Source organism: Phodopus roborovskii, unplaced genomic scaffold (genome assembly GCF_943737965.1).
Source record: "Phodopus roborovskii unplaced genomic scaffold, PHOROB, whole genome shotgun sequence".
Lineage (NCBI taxonomy): Eukaryota > Metazoa > Chordata > Mammalia > Rodentia > Cricetidae > Phodopus > Phodopus roborovskii.
Window position 1 is genome coordinate 19,477,792 of NW_026126541.1, and position 22,349 is coordinate 19,500,140.

General features: G+C 43.5%; 1 protein-coding gene across 1 annotated transcript in view; it reads right to left on the minus strand.

Annotated features, from left to right (window-relative positions):
- Entpd1 (ectonucleoside triphosphate diphosphohydrolase 1) overlaps positions 1–6,521 on the minus strand; it is a 73,380-nt gene extending 66,859 nt beyond the window's left edge. The window contains exon 1 of the mRNA XM_051199706.1: positions 6,351–6,521. Within this exon, the coding sequence (XP_051055663.1) occupies positions 6,351–6,366 (16 nt within the window). The 5' untranslated portion in view covers positions 6,367–6,521. The remainder of the gene's footprint in view (positions 1–6,350) is intronic.
- Positions 6,522–22,349: the final 15,828 nt, after the last annotated feature.

Here is a 22,349-nt window from a genome sequence, read left to right on the forward strand (position 1 = left end):
GCAACAGATTCTACAAAATTATTGCAAGGATGGCAGAAAATTAAATGTTTTTAGGTGATGGATCACTCACAGAAATTAAAAGCATAAAATGTAAACTGGTAATAAATGGACAAAAGACTAAGCATATCAGGGAAGAGTACCATAAAGATTCCTTTGTAACTAAGAAGTTACAAAGACTTTTAAAGTTGACACAATTAGTTTTTAACCGATCATGAATACTACTGGGGATGCCAGAAAACAGGGGGCAGCTGTGGAATGAAGGGCCCGTGCCTCGGGAACCAGCTTGACCTTGGGAACCAACTTGGCTTTGGGAGGGCAACTTAGCAATGGCGACCGAGAACTTCAGAAAATATTTACAGGTTTTAAACAGTCGTCCTATTTCTGGGATTCCTTTCTCAGGGCACACCCCTACGTAGGGAAGTAGTTCCTGCACAGATATCTATTAGGGAGGTTGCAACAGACAGGAATTGTTAATTCTGCTATGTGATTCACGCCCTCTCTAAAAGCCAGACTTTAAAACTGTCTGCAGCCTGATGGCCATGGTGTTATCATTTTTCTTCAAGGTAGAACTCAAGTAAAGGTAAAATGCGAGAGGCAGCCCCCCCCAACTCTCCATGCCCTCTCTTCACCCTGATCGTGGTTAGAGTTCTCATGGTAAGCACCGTACCAGTGGTGTCTGCGTGGACACAGAGGAACTGTACACACACTCCATTGGAGGCCAAGAGAAACATCTCTGAAATGATTCCTTGAATTTTGACCACAAAAGCTAATTCCTTACATTCCTTCATCTTCTATTTTCTTATACTCTACCTCAAGGGCATTAGTCTCCCTCCCCCCCCCCATTTTGTTTTGAAATGTCATTGTTACTTATTTTCTCCCTTTATAAAGCATTTTTTTCCTTGTCAGGGTTGGTGACCCATGTCCATATTCCAATACCAGGGGGCTGAGGCAAAAGGATCGCAAGCATAATTGTGTGTGTGTGTTTGTGTGTAAAAGACATTTTGTCTAGGTTTAAAAAAAAAGCTATTACATAAAACAATAAAAATTAAAAAGCAAAGGAACCACCTCTTTATGTTGGGCAAGTTCTATAATCTGGTCTCTAAAGTCACTTTGAAAACACAGAACTGAAAAAGTACAAGCTGTATGCCCATCAGACATCTTCCACAGCTTCAAATCTCCAACAGTGTTTTCTGCCCACGGTCCGCTCAATTTTCCAAACCTAAAGAAATCCCAGCATTCCTCTCTGAACCCACTTTCCTACTTTTGCAACTAGGATCACCCCCACTTTAAGTGCAGTGTAGACAATGCCCAATCGCAGAGCCCCGAGTCACTGAACCCCGGCCCCCATGAGCAGGATTCTGTAGGCAGCTTCCAGCTGAAAGTGGAGAGTAAGAGATGCTGAGGGAACCTGGGAACTATGGAGTTGAAGATAGAAGGCCTGTGTTCTGCTCCTATCACCCATGTCAGTGGCTCACAAACTCCTGAACCTCCAGCTTCAGGGGATCCAATGCCTCTGGCCTCTGTGGGCACCTGCACCCACGTGCATATACCTACACACACACACACACAAACATACACACACACACACAAATTAAAAGTAACAAACCTTTTTTAAAGGGGAAAATATTTAAGAACTCTAAAAGAAAGCCTTGCTGTTCTGCAGTAGATTGTGTGCTGAGAAGGTGGGCTTGTTTCTAAGTCATAGTAAACTAGAGGCCTGAATATCCTGTCATAGGGCAGGATATATATTTTCCTGAAAGTACAGATGAATTAGGCCTCCCATTACCCTGCAATGGCATAGCTAATCAGTGGCTCCAGTGAGCAGCTCAGCGAGTATGAGGTAAAGGAGAGTGAGTGCTTGATCCATAGGTACTAAATGAGCTCCAAGACTAAGACATGCATGACCTTCTGGCACTGCCCATCAGGTGGCCATGGAGGGTCAGTGTTACAACCTGGCCTGTGGGAGAACGCAGGGCCTCAGCCTCACCCCAGAGCTTCTGGAGGAGAAACTGTGTAGTGGGACATTCTCTGTGTCTCCTTCTGTGGCACTGACCACGCCCATTGGGGGGGTGGAGCCAGGGGCGGAAGTGACCTGTGGAAGGAGGTCTGAGGAGGAGCAGGGGAATACTCTCCTGCTGGTGGGTCTTGGAGAGGAGAGCATCCAGTGGAACTTGCTGGTGGTCATCTGTCTAGGTTGTAAGTTATTTCTCCCTGAATAAACATCTATTCGGCCTATTTGTTTATCCTGATCCTTATTTAACCACAATAAAACTGGATATTACTATCCTCAAAGGTGCGTGTACATGTTAAAGTCTGAGAAGTGAAGCCCCAGAAAGACACGTGTTCGTGACACACGCTTGACTAAGCTCATGCGTCCCCCGCCTCCCTTCTATCAAATCATCCAAATGCCTGATGATTCCCCACCACAAGAGCTACCTTTGGTTTTGGCCTCTCTCCAAAATATTTGAAGGAATACACTCTACACAGTTTCCCACAGGCCGAGCCCAGTACACCTGAATTAAATCCTCCATTGTCATACCTGATGATTGGAGCGGAGAAGCAACTGTATCAGCACGGGGAGAAAAAGCCGCCTTAGCAACGTTGATTACAATTGCTACTACCAGATGGACCTCATCACTTACTCTGTTACCATGTGGGGAAATCACAATTAAGGAAATCATTTAACGTGCAGCTGATCATTCTGTAAATGTTTACTCAGTTGCATGATTGGTAATCCCAAACTCTCTACAATTGTCAAGACTGCTCACAACAATGGTCAAGAGTCTCCGCAATTCTGCCTTCAAATCTCCAGGATAGGATGCAAATAGGTCCTGCTCAGAATGTGGAAAAGAGAGGGAGCTTTTCCCTCTTAGGTCCAGGCTGCAGCTTTTGTAAAAACGCAGTTCCCTTGGCGTTGCTGACTGGGGAAGGAAGGGTTTCCTGTGGCACTGTGCTTCACTAGTGTTTGTAAATCCATCTGAAAGCAGTGCTTTCTTTGAGAAGTGTTCCGAGTCGCCTTCCTCATGGCACTGATATTGGACTGCTCTTGTGGCTCTCCAGAGGGAGGACCCATCTGTTAGCGCAGGCTATACAGACTGACCACATGGCCAAAAAGGTCCCTCTGCCTCTTAGCAGCCGTGTAACTCTGGCTAAGTGACTTCCTTCCACAACTGTGACATGCATAAACCAATACCAAAGAGTTGTTGTGAAGAGTATATGAGACAACATATATAAAACATTAGTGACTGGCACTTAATAATCAAGGTTAGCTATTATTAGCACTTGACAGAGTCTGGCTTCCATTAGAATTGGTTTCGTATGTTCCCCCTTGCCTACTACATCATGTGCAAACTGTTTATATCCCAAGGAGCTGGCACAGGTACTTACAAATGGCAGACAAACAATATTTGCCAAATTGCTTTGAAGGTATGCCAGGAAGAGGAAAAAAGGGGTGCTGGGAACAAACAGTGTACATTATGATTTTACCCAGGGCCAGGCCCGGCCGTGTTTGCTTTTCTTTCATTACCAGAATATGCTGCCTTGGACAGCAAGGTCTCTCTAAAGTGGGACTAGAGATGCTTTGTTCAGAGACAGCAAAGGTATGCTTGGCGATATCGAAAACTCTCTACCTTGGTCCCTGGCCGAGTGGGAACAGAGACTGAAGTTCTTCCAGAGTTGTCTTGAACAAACTGAGTGCCTTGGCATGAAGTCACATCATCACTTAAGACCATCAACCTAGAGGTGGGGGCATTTGGTTTTTTAGAGTATCTGCCTAGAAAGATGTCTGTGGACTGCTTAGGAGTTGCATGCATCAGTACAGGGGAAGCCCTACTGCAAACTCAAAGGTCCCTTGTAAAACCCTTCAGACTCTTGAATGAACACCACCTACAACAATAATAGTTTATTAGATACTGATCGAGTGCCCACTAAGGAGCTCAAGGTGCTTGTGGCTGACAAGAACCTTCTAGTCTTGAACAAAAGCCTGAGGAGCACCACCCTCTACACAAAGCTATCATCTTCTCTGAAATGATGTCAACTTCAAGGACTTCTGGTGGCTTATGAGCACCAGGCTGATTTATAATGAGGACATCAGAGACCTGTTGTGGACCTCATGTGGTGAAGTTGCTAGCTGAGCCACAGGCCACTGACCATCTTGTAGCTCTAACTGAACCAATACCCAGGCTCAGGGTTCTTCTTGGAAGCCTCCCAGAACTACATCTTCTGAGGCTGCTGTGTGAGCCTAGCTACCTTCTGCTCTTCTCTCAGGACTAAGGCCTCTCTCCCACCACTCTGCCTGCCTGGACAACAAAGTGGCCTTTGTAGGCTGAAGAAGAGAAAGGTGCACTGGATATCATACACACACAATGAATATAGAAATTATCATTTCAGACTGGAAAGTGGCACAAAAATAAGGAAAATAAGTGGGCAGGATGATTGCCATCATAAACATTAAAGGTGAGGTGTTGTAGAAACATCCAAGACAGGTCCTGATCTAGGCCAAAGTGTGGGAGAGGCTTAAAGAGGAGAGCAATGCTCAAGAAAAATCTAGAAGCAAGAGCAACAGCTTATATTTAGTGAGCACACAGTCTACAATAGGAACTTCATAAATCTTTACACCATCCTTACAACCTCTGATGCAGGCATTACTCTCTTCATTTCACAGGTGAGAAGTCTGAGGCTCACAGTAAAAAAATGATGGGCGCTGGAATTCAGAGAGAGGTTGGCTCCAGGATAAAGAATAAAAGAGGCCAGATACCCCTTCAAGATGGAGGAACGTGCCTTGCAGGGGGCTGAGCAGGAAGGAAAATCAGTTCCCTAAGGAACTGAAAGTAGTTTGGTGAGAACTAGTTGCGGGTGGGGACACGTGTTCAGAAGAGAAACCAGAAGTAGAGGAATTCTCCTCAGATCTAGACATTGTGACAGCTAGACATTTGGCTCATGTGGTCTAACCCCTGCATACCCCCATCCTCCCTTTGGTAAAAGGCCATACATAATAACAATGTCTGCCTCTCCCCCACGAAGAAGGACCATTAACAACAACTGAGATTGGTGGTGCAAACTTGATTGCAAAACACAAATTCCGCCACAGACTAGATTTCATCACTGAGTCTTCCCAGTAATTTAGAGATTCACAAGCTAGAACCCAGTGATCCGGAATCTGTGATACCAGAGAGCCTTCCGAGCGGAAGACAGTGTAGAGGAGTAGAAAGTGCCCTGGCCCCTGTATCTATGCTCACCGCCTTCTATGCTCAGAATGTTTGCCTCCATCCACAATTGCCACGCCCTCAGTACAGGATCCCAAGGTGAGTTGCCCTCTTCGTTCCTCCGGGGAAACGGACATGATCAGGATAGCACTTAACCTTATATGGATGACTTGAGGGATTGGAAGCACGCATGGCAAAAGGGACACAGGTCCCAACACAGAGCAAAGACTGAGGAAACCCACACAGCTATCTTCTACTTTTAATTAGGAAGAAATCTGTTTGCTATCCTCCAGTCCCTCTGCATCCTATGTGACAGAAATCTGTGAGCATATTAGAAGGCGGAGATGAAGTAGGTTTGCGACCCTACATTCCGCCTTTGTTCCTGGCTCCCAAGGACTGGCAAGCAGCTGGCTCTCCGTCCTGGCAGAAAATGCCCAAAAGAGGTAAAAGGCAGAGCCTGCACACCATTTGTGCAAACCAGTCTGCCTTTGCAGTTTCCTAGACAAAATCTAATGTGGTCAGTCAGATATGACCTGTTGTTTTAAGAGGATCTCTTCCTTTTCCTCCTTCCAGCCCTCTCTCCTTCTCGGGGACAAGCACACTCCCCCACACAGCTCAAGAAGCTTGCAGCCTTTTTACAGCACGCACTCTAGGGTCCTGTTGTGACAGCCTCTTGCCACATTAACTTGCCTGTCCAACTCCCGGCAGAGAAGGAGCAGGAGCCTTCGCTAATGTCCTGGGAGGAAAGAACGCAGGAAATTCGAACAAAACAAATCTACACGCAGAACCCAGCATCTGCAAGCCAGGGACCCAAACCGAGCCTAGATGACTCCAGACTGTAGATGAAGCAGCTGCCTCTTTAGATACAAGAGGATTGAAAAACAGTCACTTGCCGCTTAAAAACAAAAAGAAGAAGAAACAGACTGCATACCAATTAATTATGAATATTCATCGACTCCAGCCTATTCAAGAGCCACCGGACTGTAGGACTGTAGCCCTGAGCGCGGCTTCCCAAAGCTCTGCCTCGCTCAGGAGCAGAGTGGGAAAGTTCATTCAGGCGCTTTGCCTTTGGCTCTTTTAAGTACTCGCCCTGGGTCTGGGCTTTTTTCCTCTGAAGAGTTTGGATCAAATCAGTTCTGGTCTTACCCTTTATATCTTCCATAAGGGGCAGCTTTTTGTTTTCTTCCTCTTTCCTCGTTTGTCTTGGGTGCTTTTTTGTTTTGTTTTGTTTTTGCTGCCTCTGCTTGCTGTGGTGCCTTTCTGTGAGAGAGGTACTCAGGATCAGAGATATAACAGACCCTAGGGCTTGTGGGAGGGGCTAAATTAGCCAGCCCGGTTTCGGAAGGAACCTCAAACCGTTGGTCTTTTTCATTGACTAGAAATACAGATTGGTAGAGGAGAAGGGCGGCCCATTTCCCTAGTTACTCGAAAGCTTCCTGGGGTTATAATGGGTTGTAATTTATTTTTCCTAGGCTTGAAGCAGTATGTGTTCAAAGATCACAGTCTCCTTCAAGTTCTTCTCCTTTTATATATACACACCACCCTCTCTTTTACAAAAAAAAAAAGAATCCATTTTTCTCCCTTTAAAAATCATTTTTACTGCAAGGGGGAAAAAACAACACACACACACACACACACATACATGCGCGCGCGCGCACACACATACACACCCACACAAAACCCCTGTGTTCAGCAATTACGATGCCAGACAGCAAGAAAACTATAGCCTTGCTATTCAACACCTGTGGAAGGCAAGAGCAGCTATCCTTGTCCCCATAAAGCTGATCACTTCCTATCCCATGATGAGCAACCCTTTCTCAGGATTTTTGGAGAAGTCAAGCAATGCGGGCAGCTTCAGGAGGAGCCACATTATTGTCTGGAAAGCCTCACAGAGTAAACTGCTCACCGGTTACCTCTGCCACCTTTCCCCAGCTTTGATTTCCTACCTCCAAAGTCCCTTACACACTGATAGCCACTCCCAGGCTTTGCCAGGTACCCAAATGCAGGCGTAGGGCTGACCAAATAAATTTTAACCTATCAATGTGTTTTGAAACGCAGACAAGGGCTGGCCCTCAGGGAGGAAGGTAAGTTCTCAAGTCCCAAAGCCATGTGGACACGTCTCTTTAAAAGGCTACTGCAAACCTTAGTTAGCATTTGAGGTTTGAGGGAGACCCCAAGCATACCATCAGTCCAAGATAACAGCGGGGAAACTCAGCCAGCTGCTCCTGTTCACACGCCACGGAGCCCGGAGCCCCCTCTCTTGTTTGCCATCATGCTCCCATCATCAGTTTCTCCCACAGTGCAGGTACTAGGTTAACACCCAGTGAGTGCCTGATTAGTGAATGAGCAGCAACAATGAAGGACTACAGGCGCAGCCTTCTGATTCCTGGTTCTTGGTTTTTGTTTTTGTTTTTTGTTTTTCTTTCCCCCTGTATTTCCTTTATAGCAGAGAATTCGTGTCTGAAGCTAATTATACCACAAGACATAGTTCTGAACAAAATCATTTCCTTTGTGACCACTGAAGATTGCTTTGAAGGAAATGCATTCTCTGCCACACTTTCAGTTGTATTGTAAAAGGGAAGGGCTAGCTTTGGTTTAAATGTCTGTTGCTTTGTACAGTGTGGTGCCACCACACAGCATGTGCTCAGTGAATTCTGGATACTTTGATAAATCCAGAGCTGCAGAACAGCACTTTCTGTGTCATACTAAATGGTGCAGAACTATAGGATTTTACATTTAGAGGATTAATTAATTATACTAAATATTTGCAAACATCAGCAATCTTTGTGACTTTGTGATTGCATGTGTGCTGCTACTACTGGGGGGTGTTAAAAAGGCCTACAAAATCATCTGTGTACTCCAGGATGGAAACTGAATTGCCAAAGCTGGGGGGGGGCATGATTAAGAGAAGGCCCAGAGTGAACAAAGGGTCAGGAATATACCCTCAACTGAGGCACTGTGGCCACAGTGCTCTATTTAAAACAAAATTAAAGCCAGGTAGGTGGTGGTGGCAGCACTCAGGAGGCAAAGGCAGGCAGATCTCTGGGAGTTCAAGGCCAGCCAGGTTTAAGGAGTGAGTTCCAGGGCAGTCAAGGCTACACAGAAGACACCCTGTCTCAAAAAAATCCAAAAACAAAATAAAATTTAAAAAAATGAAAACTCATGTTCCATTCAGATGCTGTCAACTCTAGGTTTCTTCAAAACCTGATTCCTTCTATTTCAGTCTCTTTAACTTCATCAGAAAAGGATAGGGCTGGACAGAAAAGAGAAATCTAATATCCAACTTCTGATTTAGCCAGGAGAGGCAGCAGTACTCCCTAAAAATGTGAAGTCTGGGACTGGTGAGACAGCTCAGTAGATAAAAGTGTTTGCTGCCAAGCCTGACAGCCTGAATTCTGTCCTCAGAGTCATCCCTGAAAGGAGAGAACAGACTCTCGCATTATTATCCTGTAACCTCAACACTTGCTCCCCAGGACCACATACACAGACCCTTCTCCGACCTTCCCCCACACAATTTGTCTACCTCAATTGAATATATAGTAATAGAAATAGCTTTGGCACCCAGCTCATCGTCCACAAGTCTTCTGACAGCAGTTAATGATTTTGATGGCAGGATGCTCTGTGTCGCCATTATATTGCTCAGCTCCTCCGTACCAGCAACATTATAGGTAAGCATGTGTTATCTCCCAGTCAGATGAGAGTAACTTACATAAGAGGTGGGGAGGATGCAAGTGTCTGCTTAAAGGCCTGAAAACTGCTTTAAAATTCAATCTTTCTTCTGGACAAATAATAATAATAATAATAATCATTATAATCGGGTTCCTTTTTTTTTTTTTTAAAGAAAGTAGAAAGTAAGAAAGGTACTCAAGAAAGATGGGAGTTGCTGAAGCTAAATATACCAGTCCTTCTTTTACTGACTAAGTACATTTTAATGCAAGTTCTTAGAAAAAAACTTCATTTTTCCTATACCTTCAATCTCCAACTTTATATCAGTTCCTCCCTTAGCGTCTAAAGTAGTTAAATAATTTTTACTCTTAAAGATCAATTCTGGCACTTAATGAACATAGAGGATTCAGTTTTGCAAGATGACAACACTCTGGAGATTAGTCGTTGAAGTGCAAATGTATTTAACAAGGCTTACCTATTAGCCAGAGATGGTCAGTAGCGTAAACTTTATGCTATATGTCTTTTTGCACAAGTTTGATTGTTTTTATTTATTTGGTTTATCTATTTAAACCTGTGCCTCTTCTCTGTTTCACAGACGGTGGCTTTGCCTTCCCCAAGTCAGTACTCCTTCCCAATTCCTTCGAGTGAACATTCCTGGAAAGAAGGTATGTCTGCAAAGACTGTGATCAATTAAAATTGCAGCCATGTGGCCAGCTGGGCTGTTACAGGTCCAGGGGCTAATTAGCTTATCTTGGGCTAGCTTTAGCTTCCTGAATAGCCACTCCTTTGCCTACCTGAGTGTCACAACTGACAACCTATGGCAAATAGGTAAAAGTCTTTTGAAATCTATTAACCTAGCAGACCACTAGCTTCCACCAACCCAAAAGCCAAGGATGCCATCAGCATCGTGGGTCTACAGAAGTCTCCATCTTGCTTTGACCACACCTCTGGTGTAACCACTAATGTGTTTTAAATTTGCCTTGATTTATGGCTTTCATTGTTTTGTAAAACTATAAAACTTCATAAAAACCTCTTCCCACAGCCCACATTTTCCTGTTGACCAAATATTATTGTTCTGTTCCTTTCTCAAATCTGTCTCCTCTCCATTTCTATAACCTCTGTCACAGTGCCCTCTCTCATCTTTGCCTGGACAACTGCAAGTCAGTGTCCCACTATCCCAAGTCGGGAACCAAAGAAGTTTGAAGTCTTTTAATATGTAAGTAAATGTAATGCACATCCAGTCGCTCTGGCCAACAAGGATGTCTGCTCTCTGTGAGCACTCTTAAAACGATGGGTCGGAAAACCCAATTCAAATGTGTCAGGTAGCATGATGTAAGCCACAGCCTCGGCAGCTATTTCCGCTTCTGGAAAGGAGCAGGAGAGCATCAGAAATCTGCTGCTCTTTCTCCTCTGAATCAGTTCTCATCAAATGCCTATGGAGAGCATGAAGCTGCCCCCAGATCTCAAAAGCCAGTTGCAGGGTTACTTCAGCCAGGAAAGCAATCCTGATAGTTTGTGTGCTGGGTGGAGCCCCTCCAGACACCCTCCCTACTCCACCTTCTGCCTACATCAGGAAGTCAGTTCCCGGGCTCCTCTTACCTCTTGGATTACCTTAAATTAGCTATGCTTCTCTCTCTCTCTCTCTCTCTCTCTCTCTCTCTCTCTCTCTCTCTCTCTCTCGATTGGGAGATGTCATTCTGTAAATATGTTTCGCTTATTGGTTAATTAATAAAGCATTGTTAGCCAATAGGAAAGCAAGATAGGCAGGATGAGGAGATGAGGAGGAGAGAGGAAGTGGTAGGGAGGAGATGCAAGATGGAGGACAGAGAGAGAAGAATGACAGCCCCTCTCTCTGGTAAGATGAGACCACGAGGAAATACTTAGAGTAATAGAAATGGGTTAAAATTTAAGACAGAGCTAGCTGGTAAGAAACTAGTGACTGGACAACAGCATTATATCAAATACAGAGTCTCTGTGTATTATTTGAGGTTGGCAAGGCAGTGGGACCAGGCTGGCAGGAAAAAAACCTACTCATAACTCCTCCCCCCCTCTGTTTCTCTGTTTTGCTTTGGAGCCTGTCCTGGAATTCACTCTGTAGACCAGGCTGGCCTCGAACTCGCAGAAATCAGCCTGCCTTTACCTCCCAAGTGTTGGGATTAAAGGCGTTCGCCACCATCGCCCAGCAAATTAGCAATGCTTCTTGTGTAAGACTTCTGCTCAAAGCCCCTGGTAAGGAGTTAGGTTTATCCTCCTGCCGCTGGTGTTGTCCTGCCGCCGCACCAGCCCCAATTAACACAGAGACTCTGTATTTGATATAAATCTGTTGGCCAAGTACTAGTTTCTTATCATCTAGCTCTGTCTTAATTATTAACCCATTTCTATTAATCTCCACGTGGTCTTATCTTACCAGAGAGAGAGCCCCGCCGGCTTTCTGCTCTCTCCATCTTTCATCTTGACTCCTCCTTCCTACTTCCGCTTTCCTCCTTGTCTCCTAGTTCCGCCTATCTTGCTTTCCTATTGGCCAACAGTGCTTTATTCATTAACCAGTATGAGAAACATATTTACAGAATGACATCTCCCATCATCTCTTCTTTTCTGTCTAAAATAAAAAGAAGGGGTTTAACCTTAGCATAGCAAAATATATCACATAACAGTTATCAAGTAAGAATCACAATTAACAATATTTAGTCCATTAACATTTAGCAAGATTTGAGAAAATATCTCATCATCTACTCTATCTTTGTGAGTCTAAAGTCTATGTAACTTATCTTTAATCCTAACTAAGGAGAACTATAACCATAACTATTTGTCTTCAACTCCCTCAAAGACCACAGAAGGATAATATATAAACTCTAGAAATGACAGAGACAACTCAGTGCCTGGTCAGTCACCCGAAGTTCTTCTGTAATGTTCCATCTTTAGCCCACAGGCTATAGTGTGTCTAGCAGACTCCTCAGACCTAGTAACCCAGGTCACTTCCGTCCCTGGCTGGGGACCGCGATAGCCCCTGGCGTCTTTTAACTTTTTCATCTAGGCCTTGGTAACTGTTCCTTTCCTTGTTCCTCTGAGCCTACAACTGGTTGTGTCTAGACTGCTGCTATCAACCTCTCCTTCCATTCCAGCTTAACAGACAGGCTCTGTGTGTGTGTGTGTGTGAGTGTGTGTGTGTGTGAGTGTGTGTGTGTGTGAGTGTGAGTGTGTGTGTGTGAGTGTGTGTGAGTGTGTGTGTGTGAGTGTGTGTGTGAGTGTGTGTGTATGCGTGTGTGCTACCACCTGGCATTCTCATGTGTTTTTAAATACATATAAGCTCTCCTTGCCTTTCATCTTCTGTTTCACTTTAGGTGCTGGCTAACACAGTCTACACATCTCACCTCTCTAAACTCTGTTCATGTTAAATGTTGTGCCCCAAGTAGGTGAGGCTGCTGTTCTTCCAATGGCCAATCCCCTCTATACTGTAACAGTCATGCTTAAGTAACTAAAGTTTGTAGAGTGAACTTTAAACTCATTTGTCATCCCAATAACCGACGATCTAAATATTGTTAGTGTCCTCCTCATTCTACAGAGCAGGAGTCAGAAGCGCAGAAAGATTCAATATCTTGACCAAGCCAGTAAATGGTAGAGCTGGTATCTGAATCCAGGTTAATGGAATCCAGTACTCTCGTGTTTACCTATAATGTTACCTGCCTCGGAGGTGCTCGTTTATATTTCAGGCCATACGCTTGAGGCTCATATTCAATCTTCTCTCTTCACACCCCATGTCTAATCCTTTAACAAATTCTGAGGTTTCTTCCTTGAAAACATGCAGAACTTGACCTCTCCTCATTGCCTCCTCATCCCATTTGCCATCTGAGCTTATCCAGTCTCCTGCTTTCTGCCCCAACACTCATCGGTTGATGCTTAACACAGCATCCATAATACCAAGATAAAACAAAGGATTCTAGTACTGCTCTTCTGAAATTCCTGCAATGCCCCCCCCACTACAGGGAAAACAGCTCCTACCAGGCCCTACATGGCCTTTGCTCCATTGCCACTGTTCCCGTTTACTGTCTTCTTCTTGCTCCTTCTGGTCCAGCCTCGGGGATGTGCTCTGCTTTTCCTCCTGTCTGGAATGCCGCTTTCACACACATATGTGGGCTCCTCCCTGCATGTTTTTATTTTCAACTTCCTTCTACTTGTTGGAAAAAGAAAAAAAACAGTTACAGCTTTCATCCCAAAGAGAAAAAGAGACCATTTATTTTTTAACCATTTTTGTGACTATGGTACAGGAACAGAGATTTAGGTTGCCCCAAATTCCAACAGGAAAGTAATCATGAAGTTTCATAGTTATGCAGAAAAAGAAAGTCATAAGTCAAGTGTAAAATCCATTGATGGATACATCAGAGAGGTGGTTACAGAGAGATGGGAGGCTTTCCTATAGGCCCAAGATAATATCTGATGGCATTCCTAGCTTTGGGGTTGGTAGAAGCTAGTGTCAGCTAAGTTAATCGATTTCAAAGGTTTTTATCTATTTGTTACAGGTTGTTAGTTCTAACAATCAGGTGGGCAAGGAGTGGCTATTCAGGGAGCTAATTACCCAATATTTAATAGCCACTGGACCTACAACATTTTAATATCTCCATACCATTGCAGTTTTAGGAGTTTATGGGCCCAGCCTCTTTAAGGAATTCTCCTTTACACAACCTATCATCAAGACTACTATTCCCTCCCCAAAATGAACCAGACTCTTTGGACAAATGGCTGAGCCCAAGCCTAAGGCAGAAAGCAATGAGGACGCAAGTCTGAAGCACGTCATTACACCAAAAAGCAGGGCTGCTATCCGAAATAGCTAGGGCCAACCAGAATGACCTGGGGACAATCCCAGGTAGACACCATTAGTCCAATAGGAAAAGCTGAAGGAACAGTGGGTTGAAACTCACCAGATATGTAGCATGGCTAATGTTTATAATAGGGGGAATATCAACACTCCTCTGCCTTTGTTACACAAACTGTACCAGACAATCAAATGGCTAATGAGGAAAGTTCTCTTTCAAGTCTTACAGAGAAGAAAGGAATACCTTTGACAGCATTTGTGTGTCCCTGTTTTGCTAACAACTAATAGACCCATGTGTTTATGTAACAATCACCAGTGCTGCCATTCATATCACAAAAGAAGACACAAAATAGTCATTATGAAGAGGCCTCAGATGCAAGCAGAAGCCATCCTGTCTGAAGTTGTTCTCTAAAAGATGGGGAGGGGGATGAGTTTCCAAACCTAAGTACCATTTCATAGGAAATTTTGGTACAACAGAACACACCAGGACCCTCTAGAGAGCTAGGTGTGATGGCACAACTCAGTAATCCCAGCATTCTGGGATCAGAAAATCTCACATTCAAGTCCAGCCTAGAATACACAGCATAATTCTTTTAAAAAAAATTCAAGAGAGTTGACTATTTGAACACTGATTGGCTATTTTATAGTATTATTATTTTTTCATTTTTTAAGCATGGTACCATTGTGGCTACCATTTTAAATCTATTCTTTGGAGAGATATGATAAAATGCAAACAGATGAGTTTACTATTAAAATGGGGAATGAAGTACTATTTTCTTTATAATTTAAACATTTGAAACTCTTAAATAAAGGTTTAAAAAGTGAATCTAGACAAAGACTTGAAACTGAATTGATAATATACACTGGCTACAGGTAGAATGAGACCTTGAGCTTAATAATTCAGTATTTAGTAAGTCTATATCCATATGTGACAATAACTTTGGGATTAAGGGGTGGCAATGTTCAACTATGACAAGGTTCAGTTTAAAACATTGCAATATGGCAAGATGATCATTACAAAACAAGGCAAGCATAGCATGGTGACACTCAGCACTCAGGAGACAGAGGCAGGCAGGTCTCTTTGAGTTCAAGGCTAGCCTGGTCTACATAACAAATTTGATGATAGCCAGGGCTACATAGAGAGACCATGTCTCATGAAAACCAAACCAAAACAACAACAACAAAGCAAAAACAAACAAACAAACAAAAAACAGGCCAAGCATGTATTCCCACAAATGGTCAGATGAAAGAGGCCATTTGTTGTGTTTATATATGATTTATGATTTAATAAAGTTTGCCTGAAGGATCAGAATACAAAGCCAGCCACACTAGTTAATTATAGAAGCTGAACAGTGGTGGCCACACCTTTGATCCCAGGACTCAGGAGACAGAGGCAGATGGATCTCTCTGAGTTCGATTGAGTGATTCAAAAGAGTGAATCAGTCTAAAAAAAAAAATAACAGAGCTCATGCCTTTAATCCCAGCATTAGAGAGGTGTATAAGGAAGAAGCAAAGGGTCTTGTGTGGCAATTAGTCTTCAGTCACACTCAGGAGAGCACGGCAGTCTAGGAGTCTGAGGCTCGGTGGAGAGCAGTGCAGTCTGGAGATGCAGCTGGAGGTTCTGTAGGATCACCTTCACCCCACCCTGAGTATTGGTAGGGGTAAGAGCTACTGGCTGGCTGCTTTGCTTTTCTGATCTTCAGCTTGAATCCCAATATCTGTCTCTGGGTTTTTTATTATTCATGCTACAATGAGCAATAAGGTGATCAAAGCTAAAAAAGAAACAAACAAAAACACTAGTGTAAGCAAGAGAAGCAAATTCACGGCGCAATTTGTTTGTAGAGCAAAACTGAGAAGCAACATCACATCTCCTTTTATTTCTATATGGAACTTTAGGGACAGAAGTCAGGAAGGACTATACGCTCCAACCGATGTCCATCATGCCTGCTGTGGCTTCACAGTTTAAGGCACTCTCTGTATACCCAGTAGCTACCAGGCAAGAGCTACATTCATCAGACGGAGGGTTGATAGAGTTTCTGCATCTCTAGGGCAGGGGGAAGGGAAGCAGCTTCTTGAATTGAGTGGACAATGGGCATTCTGGCCTCCATATTGTTTCTAAGCCTCCAGTAAAACAGTAGTCCTTTGATAAAACTCATGAAAAGAGGTACTCGGGTTTTATGTATCATAAAATAAATGCCCGGGGTAACTAGTGTATAAATGGCTCACTCTGGCAGTTCCAAGAATGCCTGTATTTATCCATTCAGCTTTTGCTATGAGTGACTATACTGAAACACTCTGCAATAAATATTTCAGTGTTCAAAATGTTATGTCTCTTTGCTATTTTTTAAACATCGTGATCTAATGAAGGGTTCTTTGCTTTGTTTACTTGGTTTTTGTTTGTTTGTTTTGTTTTGTTTTTATGAGACAGGTTCTCACAGTATAGCCCAAGTTGGCTTTAAACTTGCAGCAACTCTCCAGCCTCAGCCGGCCAAATGCTAGCATAGGAGGCCTTTTTTCATTTGTTTGTTTGTTTGTTTGAAGGGAAAGGAGGAGGAATGTATCTGGGGTGGAGAGGAGGTGGGAGGAGGGGTACTGGGAGGGGCAGAGGGAGGGGAAACTTTGGGTAGGATTACTATATGAGAGAAAATTTTTCCTTTTTTATTATTTAATATTTTTTCTTATTTTACATATCAATCCCAGTTCCCTCTCCCTTCCATCTTCCATACCCCCCACTGACACTCCCATCCCATCCCCCATCCACTCCCTAGGGAGGTTGAGGTCTTCCATGAGGAATCATCAAAACCTGTCAAGTCATTTGGGGTAGGGTCTAGGCCTTCCCTCCTGTGTCTATGCTGAGGGAGTATTCCTCCATGGCAAATGGGCTCTCAAAGTCTGTTTGTGCACTAGAGATACATCCTGGTTCCACTGCCAGAGGTTCCATTGACTGCCCAGGCCTCCTAACTGGGACCCATGTTCAGGGGGTCTAGGTAGGTCCTATGCTGGTTTTCCAGCTATCAGTCTGGGGTCCATGAGCTCCCCCTTGTTCAGATCAGCTGTTTCTGTGGGTTTCTCCAGCCCATTCTTGACCCCTTTGCTCATCACTTCTCCCTCTCTGCAACTGGATTCCAGGAGTTCAGCTCAGTGATTAGCTGTGGGTGTCTGCTTCTGTTTCCATCAGCTACTGGATGAAGGCTTTAGTATGGCATATGAGGTCGTCATCAATCTCATTATCAGGGATGAGCATTTAAGGTAGCCTCTCCGTTTTTGCTTAAATTGTTACTTGGGGTCATCCTTGTAGGTCTCTGGACATTTCCTAGTGCCAGATTTCTCTTTAAATCTATAATGGCTCCCTCTATTATGGTATCTCTTTTCTTGCTCTCCTCTATTCTTTCCCTGACTCAAATCAGTATGTGGGTTCTTCAGGATTTCTAAAGTGGCTGTACAAGTTTGCACTCCCACCGGCAGTAAAGGAGTGTTCCTCTTTTGTCTCATCCTCTCCAGCATAAACTGTCATTGATGGTTTTGATCTTAGCCATTCTGACAGAAGTAAGATGGATTCTCAGAGTTGTTTTGATTTGCATTTCCCTAATGACTAAGGATGTTGAACACTTTCTTAAGTGTCTTTCAGCCATTTTGGACTCCTCTATTGAGAGTTCTCTATTCAGTTCTGTACTCTACTTTTTACTTGGATTATTTGGTGTTTTGGTGACTATTCTTGAGTTCTTTGTATATTTTGGAGATCAGCCCTCTGTCAGAAGTGGGGTTGGTGAAGATCTTTTCCTATTCTGTTGGCTGCCGTTTTGTTTTGTTGACTGTGTCTTTTGCCTTACAGAAGCTTCTCAATTTCAGGAGGTCCCATTTATTATTTGTTGATCTCAGTGTCCATGCTACTGGTGTTATGTTCAGGAAGCCAAGCTGTCTCCTGTACCAAATTCATTCAAGGGTACCTCCTACTTTCTCTTCTAAGAGGTTAAGTGTGGTTGGATTCATGCTGAGGTCCTTGGTCCATTTGGACTTCTGTTTTGTGCATTTTAAAAATGAGTTTTTATCACTGGTAGCAATGCCATTAAACAGTGAGTCAAAGTACTCTCAGAATTTGGGGGATATACATTCTAAGACAAGAAAAATATCTAGTCTTGAGAATTCTTAATTTTCCCCAACAACAACAAATCTGCCTTTCTGTTTTCTAAAGAGTTAATTGGTGCACAGTCATTGTTAAAGACTGATGGCTTCACTGTGAAATTAGTTTACACTTTTGGGACATGATCACCCCCTTTTCTCCTCTTGTTCTTCTTTCTATCCCCATCTTCTTCCTCTCCCGTGACAATACCCTTTCCACTTCCATGTGTGGGTCTCTGTCTCACACATTTATTTTCTCCTCACAGACACCCTTGTTCAGTCTATGCCCTATCACATACACAAGGTTCTAAGTTAGTGATATTGGATAAGGGACTATGAATACTCAACCAAGCAAATTTTCCAACATGTCATGTCTTGTAAACATGTCAAGTCTAACATTCTTCAACACCGGGCTTTGACAGTATATCACAATGCATACATACTCCCTCAAAAGCCAAACGTGAACTAAATTAATTCAAGGATATTTTTGTATTTTAGAAAATTTTGCCATTGTATACCAACTATAGGATTCAATGGATTTAATTAGGAGATTTCTGTTCATGTCTACAGTCCACCACTCCCCTGGCTCGTCCACCTGGTCCTGATCCTCACACTCTTCCTCAGTAAATTCCCCTTCTACTCATGAGTTGTACTTCCTTGCCATCATCAACTTCTCTATCTGCTGACTGCAGGCGTCCAGATGTAACTGACCCTGTGGGGTTGAGAAATCAAGTGGAGCTACACTTTCTTGAGGAGTAGAATGCACACCGGATCATAAATTGCCTGGTCCCCCCCCCCCCCCCGCTGTCTTCATTTTTGCTATTTATTTTAAAGCCTACTCATAGGGTCACGAGTGTGGGGCAGGATAAAGCATGTGAGGCCCATAGCAGACACCCTGGCACATGGCTTGCACACATGAAGCGTGGACTTCCTGGATCTTTACCTGTGCTCTAAATCTGTGTTGAACCTTATGTCTCTTGTCCCGCTTACATGTTTTGTGTGTTTTTCAGAAGTAACCCAAGGGTTTCTGAGGTGCCTGAGAATGGAAGTCTTTTCATTTATATGGGACACAAGATCTCTTCACTCTTATCTTACTTTAAAGTGATCCTAAAAATTCAGTCAACAGCTGCAGGGTTGGGGCCATGTTACAACAAAACACTGAAGAGGAAGATCTGAGTCTCGAGTCTTTCTGTTTCCATGATGGGCGAATGCCACAGTAATCCAGGAGAAATTCCCAAAACTCTGAGTGAGGAGATGCTGCAGAAGGGACAGTTCCTCCAGAAGGGAACTGTGCGACAAGGGTGGCCTCATGACAAGACCAGCCTGGAGCATGAAGCACAATACCTGAGCTGTCTTAGGGTCAACTGTGCTCGGTTCCAAAGAGAGCACTCATTCCAATTCCACCTTCAAGCCCAGGCTCCAGAACTTCTGAAAATATCCAAATGTTAAAAGCTTAATCTACTAAATTATTATCAAGACAGCAACTATATCAGCTGTGGCCTGAGACTCTTGGAATAGAGGGTGATTTAAATAGGTAAGCCAGAATCTGTGTGTATGAGGCTTCCTGTTTTGGTAGGACTGGGAACTGAGCCTTAGGCATAACAAGAGATTTTTTTAGTACCACAAAATTATTCCATATGATACTATAATGGTATCGGCACAACAATATACATTTGTCAAAACCTAGAAAATGTTGTTATACAAAGGATGAACCTTAATATATATTTTTTTAATTCAACAGGTCAAGGGATCCCAAAATGAAATGTAGATTGTGGTAAAAATGTCCAGGATTCCAGCCATTTAAATTGCATGGGTGCTGGGAATCAAAGCTGGGACCTCTGTAAAAGCAGCCAGTGCTCTTAACCACTGAGCTGTCTCTCCAATCCCAAAGCAATTTCTGAAAAAATGTTTTTTAACACTTGTAAAGATAGGTATGTCAAGATGAAAAAATAGTCTGATATGCCAGAAACAACCTAAGCAGCAAAACTGATTCTATTATAATCCAAATTATAAAGCAAGTGTCCATGAGACTATGCTGATATAGACTATACATTAAATAGATGAATTATTAAATAAATAAATAAATTGGGGGGGGACAAACAAATTCCTGTTCAGAAGAACGCCAAATGATTCCCAGAGCTTTTCTGCTCTCTGGGAGACAAAGCAAAACCCCTCATGTGTGACACGCACTTTGTTGCTTCTTTCCAAAGAGTACAACATGGAAAGGAAGCGAGAAAGAATGCCAGCAGCGATGGTGACAAGTCCTGTTGACAGTACACACAATCAGTATGATGTCCCCAAAATGGAACTTTATCTCTGAGTAACTCCAAAAACTACTTAACCTCAGCCTAACCATGGAAAAGACATAACACAGCCATCCCAACTGAGAGACATTCCATAACAAAGCCTGACCAACATTACTTCAGACTGTCAAGGTCATCAAAAATGAAGTCTGAGAAATCTTAGCAGCTATGAGGAGACTAAAAATATATGAGGATTGAAAATATTATGTGACATCTGGGGGGGGAGCTAAGGGAATATGAATAAAATCTTGTGCTGGCTTTTTCTATCTCTGTGACCAAAGAACTCAGTTAAACAGCCCGAGGAGAAGAGGTGCATCTGGGTTCAGGGACCCAGAGCTCTCAGTCCCTGGGCCAGTACTGATTCTGAGTGTGTGTTGAAACTGAACAGCACTGAAGCAGAAGTATTCACTTGTCTTGTGAGAGGAAGCAGAGGAGACAGGAACTGGGGCCAGGTATAAGCTTCTGACAGTGAGTCTGTGATGGGCACTCCATAGACACACCACAACAGGTTCAGACTCCAGTCACTACTGTTACCAGGGCCAGCGAGATGGCTCAGCGTGTGAGTGCTTGCCATCAAGCCTGAAAACCTGAGTTCAAGCCCTGAAAACCACCCGGTAGAAGGAGAGAACTGACTCCTACAAGTTGTCCTCTTGTCTCCATACATGTATCGTGGCGTGAACACACACACACACACACACACACACAAAGTAAAAGTCAATATCAGGTGAGTATAGTAACCCACGCATTTAACCCCAGCACTCAAGAGGCAGCTTTCTAAGCACGGCCAGACCAGTTCCAGGACATTCAGGGCTACATAGAGAAACCCTGTCTCAAACAAACAAATACAAATCAACATTAGTTCATTAACTGACAAACATGCTACACTAATGTAAGATGCTAATTCTAGGGGAAAACAGTGTGCAGCATATGAGAACTTGTATTACATGTATTACTGCAACTTTCTGTGGTTGAAAACTATTCTAAAATTGAAATTTGACTTACCACAATGTATTAAATTCAACACTGTATAGAAGTTCAAGTGCAGCTTTGCTTTGGTGCTGAAGCCCATTTTTACTGAAGTAACTGCTAAGTGACCATGGTCTTGCAAAAGCGTCTCTTACACATGATTTCTTGTTCAAACAGAACCCATTGTATCCACATTCAGCACAGCAAAGCAAACTTGGGCTGTGTGCCAAGGCAGGCGAGTAGCCTGTTATCCTCAATGTGATAGTACTATTCAAATCTTTCCGTTCCATGACACACAATATTCCCTTTGGTCAGGGGAAGGAAAGCACTCTAAACTGATTTTTCACTGGCTCAAAAAGTTTCCAAATGAGTGTCTCTGGAGAGAAGGCAGAAACTCGCATGGGGGGGGGGGGGAGAGCAGGAAGGAGGAGGTTGCTGGTCTAGGCCTTGAAGGAAAAAAAAAAAAAAAAAAAAAAGGAAGGAAAAGGCTTGGGCTTCCCTAGATATGCTAAACTATATGGGAACTTTGCCAGAAAACTTAGCGTTCCAAGGAGCAGGAAAGCTGGCGCTGGGGTTTCACAGCACTCACCAGCCCTAATTGCCGCTGGAGGACTGGACTTCCCAAGCACTCGGGATCCCAAAGGGCACGGGTCTCTATCTTCTCACAGTCCTAGGAGGAATGGAAAGTTCTAAAGACACAAGGCCCCTCGAGTCACGCTACTGATCTGAGAAGTGGGGTTCACACACCCAGCTTCTAAAGACAATAGCATCAGGCCAGGTTCCAGCTGGAAACTTCTCCGTCACTTCCAAGGCCTTCACCCTTGCAGCGATCAGCCAGGGGTGACAAGCCCTGGAGACAGTTCCCCCTGTCTCCCTCTATATTAGGGTCAGCAGAGTCTGAGGAAATGGGGGACAGGAAAAGATAATACAATTTTCAGACTTTTGAGACATGTTTACAGACATGTGGATTTTTTTCCCCTCGTCCTAGGGGGTTATTTCAGCTCATCCTTCAAGGTCACACTCCAACCATAAATCTTTCAAGTCTCCTGACATCTCCCTCTCCTTCCAATTCTAAGATCATAATCAGCTTCTTGTGCATTCTGAGCAGCTTGTCCCTTCTTTAACGCCATGATGTACTCCTAGCTTCTTATAAGTAATATTTTCATGCATACAACCCAGAGTATACTTTGAAGTTCTAAGACCTGAGTGCAAATTCTTCTGTCTCCATTCAAGACTTTCTACATCCCATAGTGCTCTGTATATGTACTTAATCTTAGATTG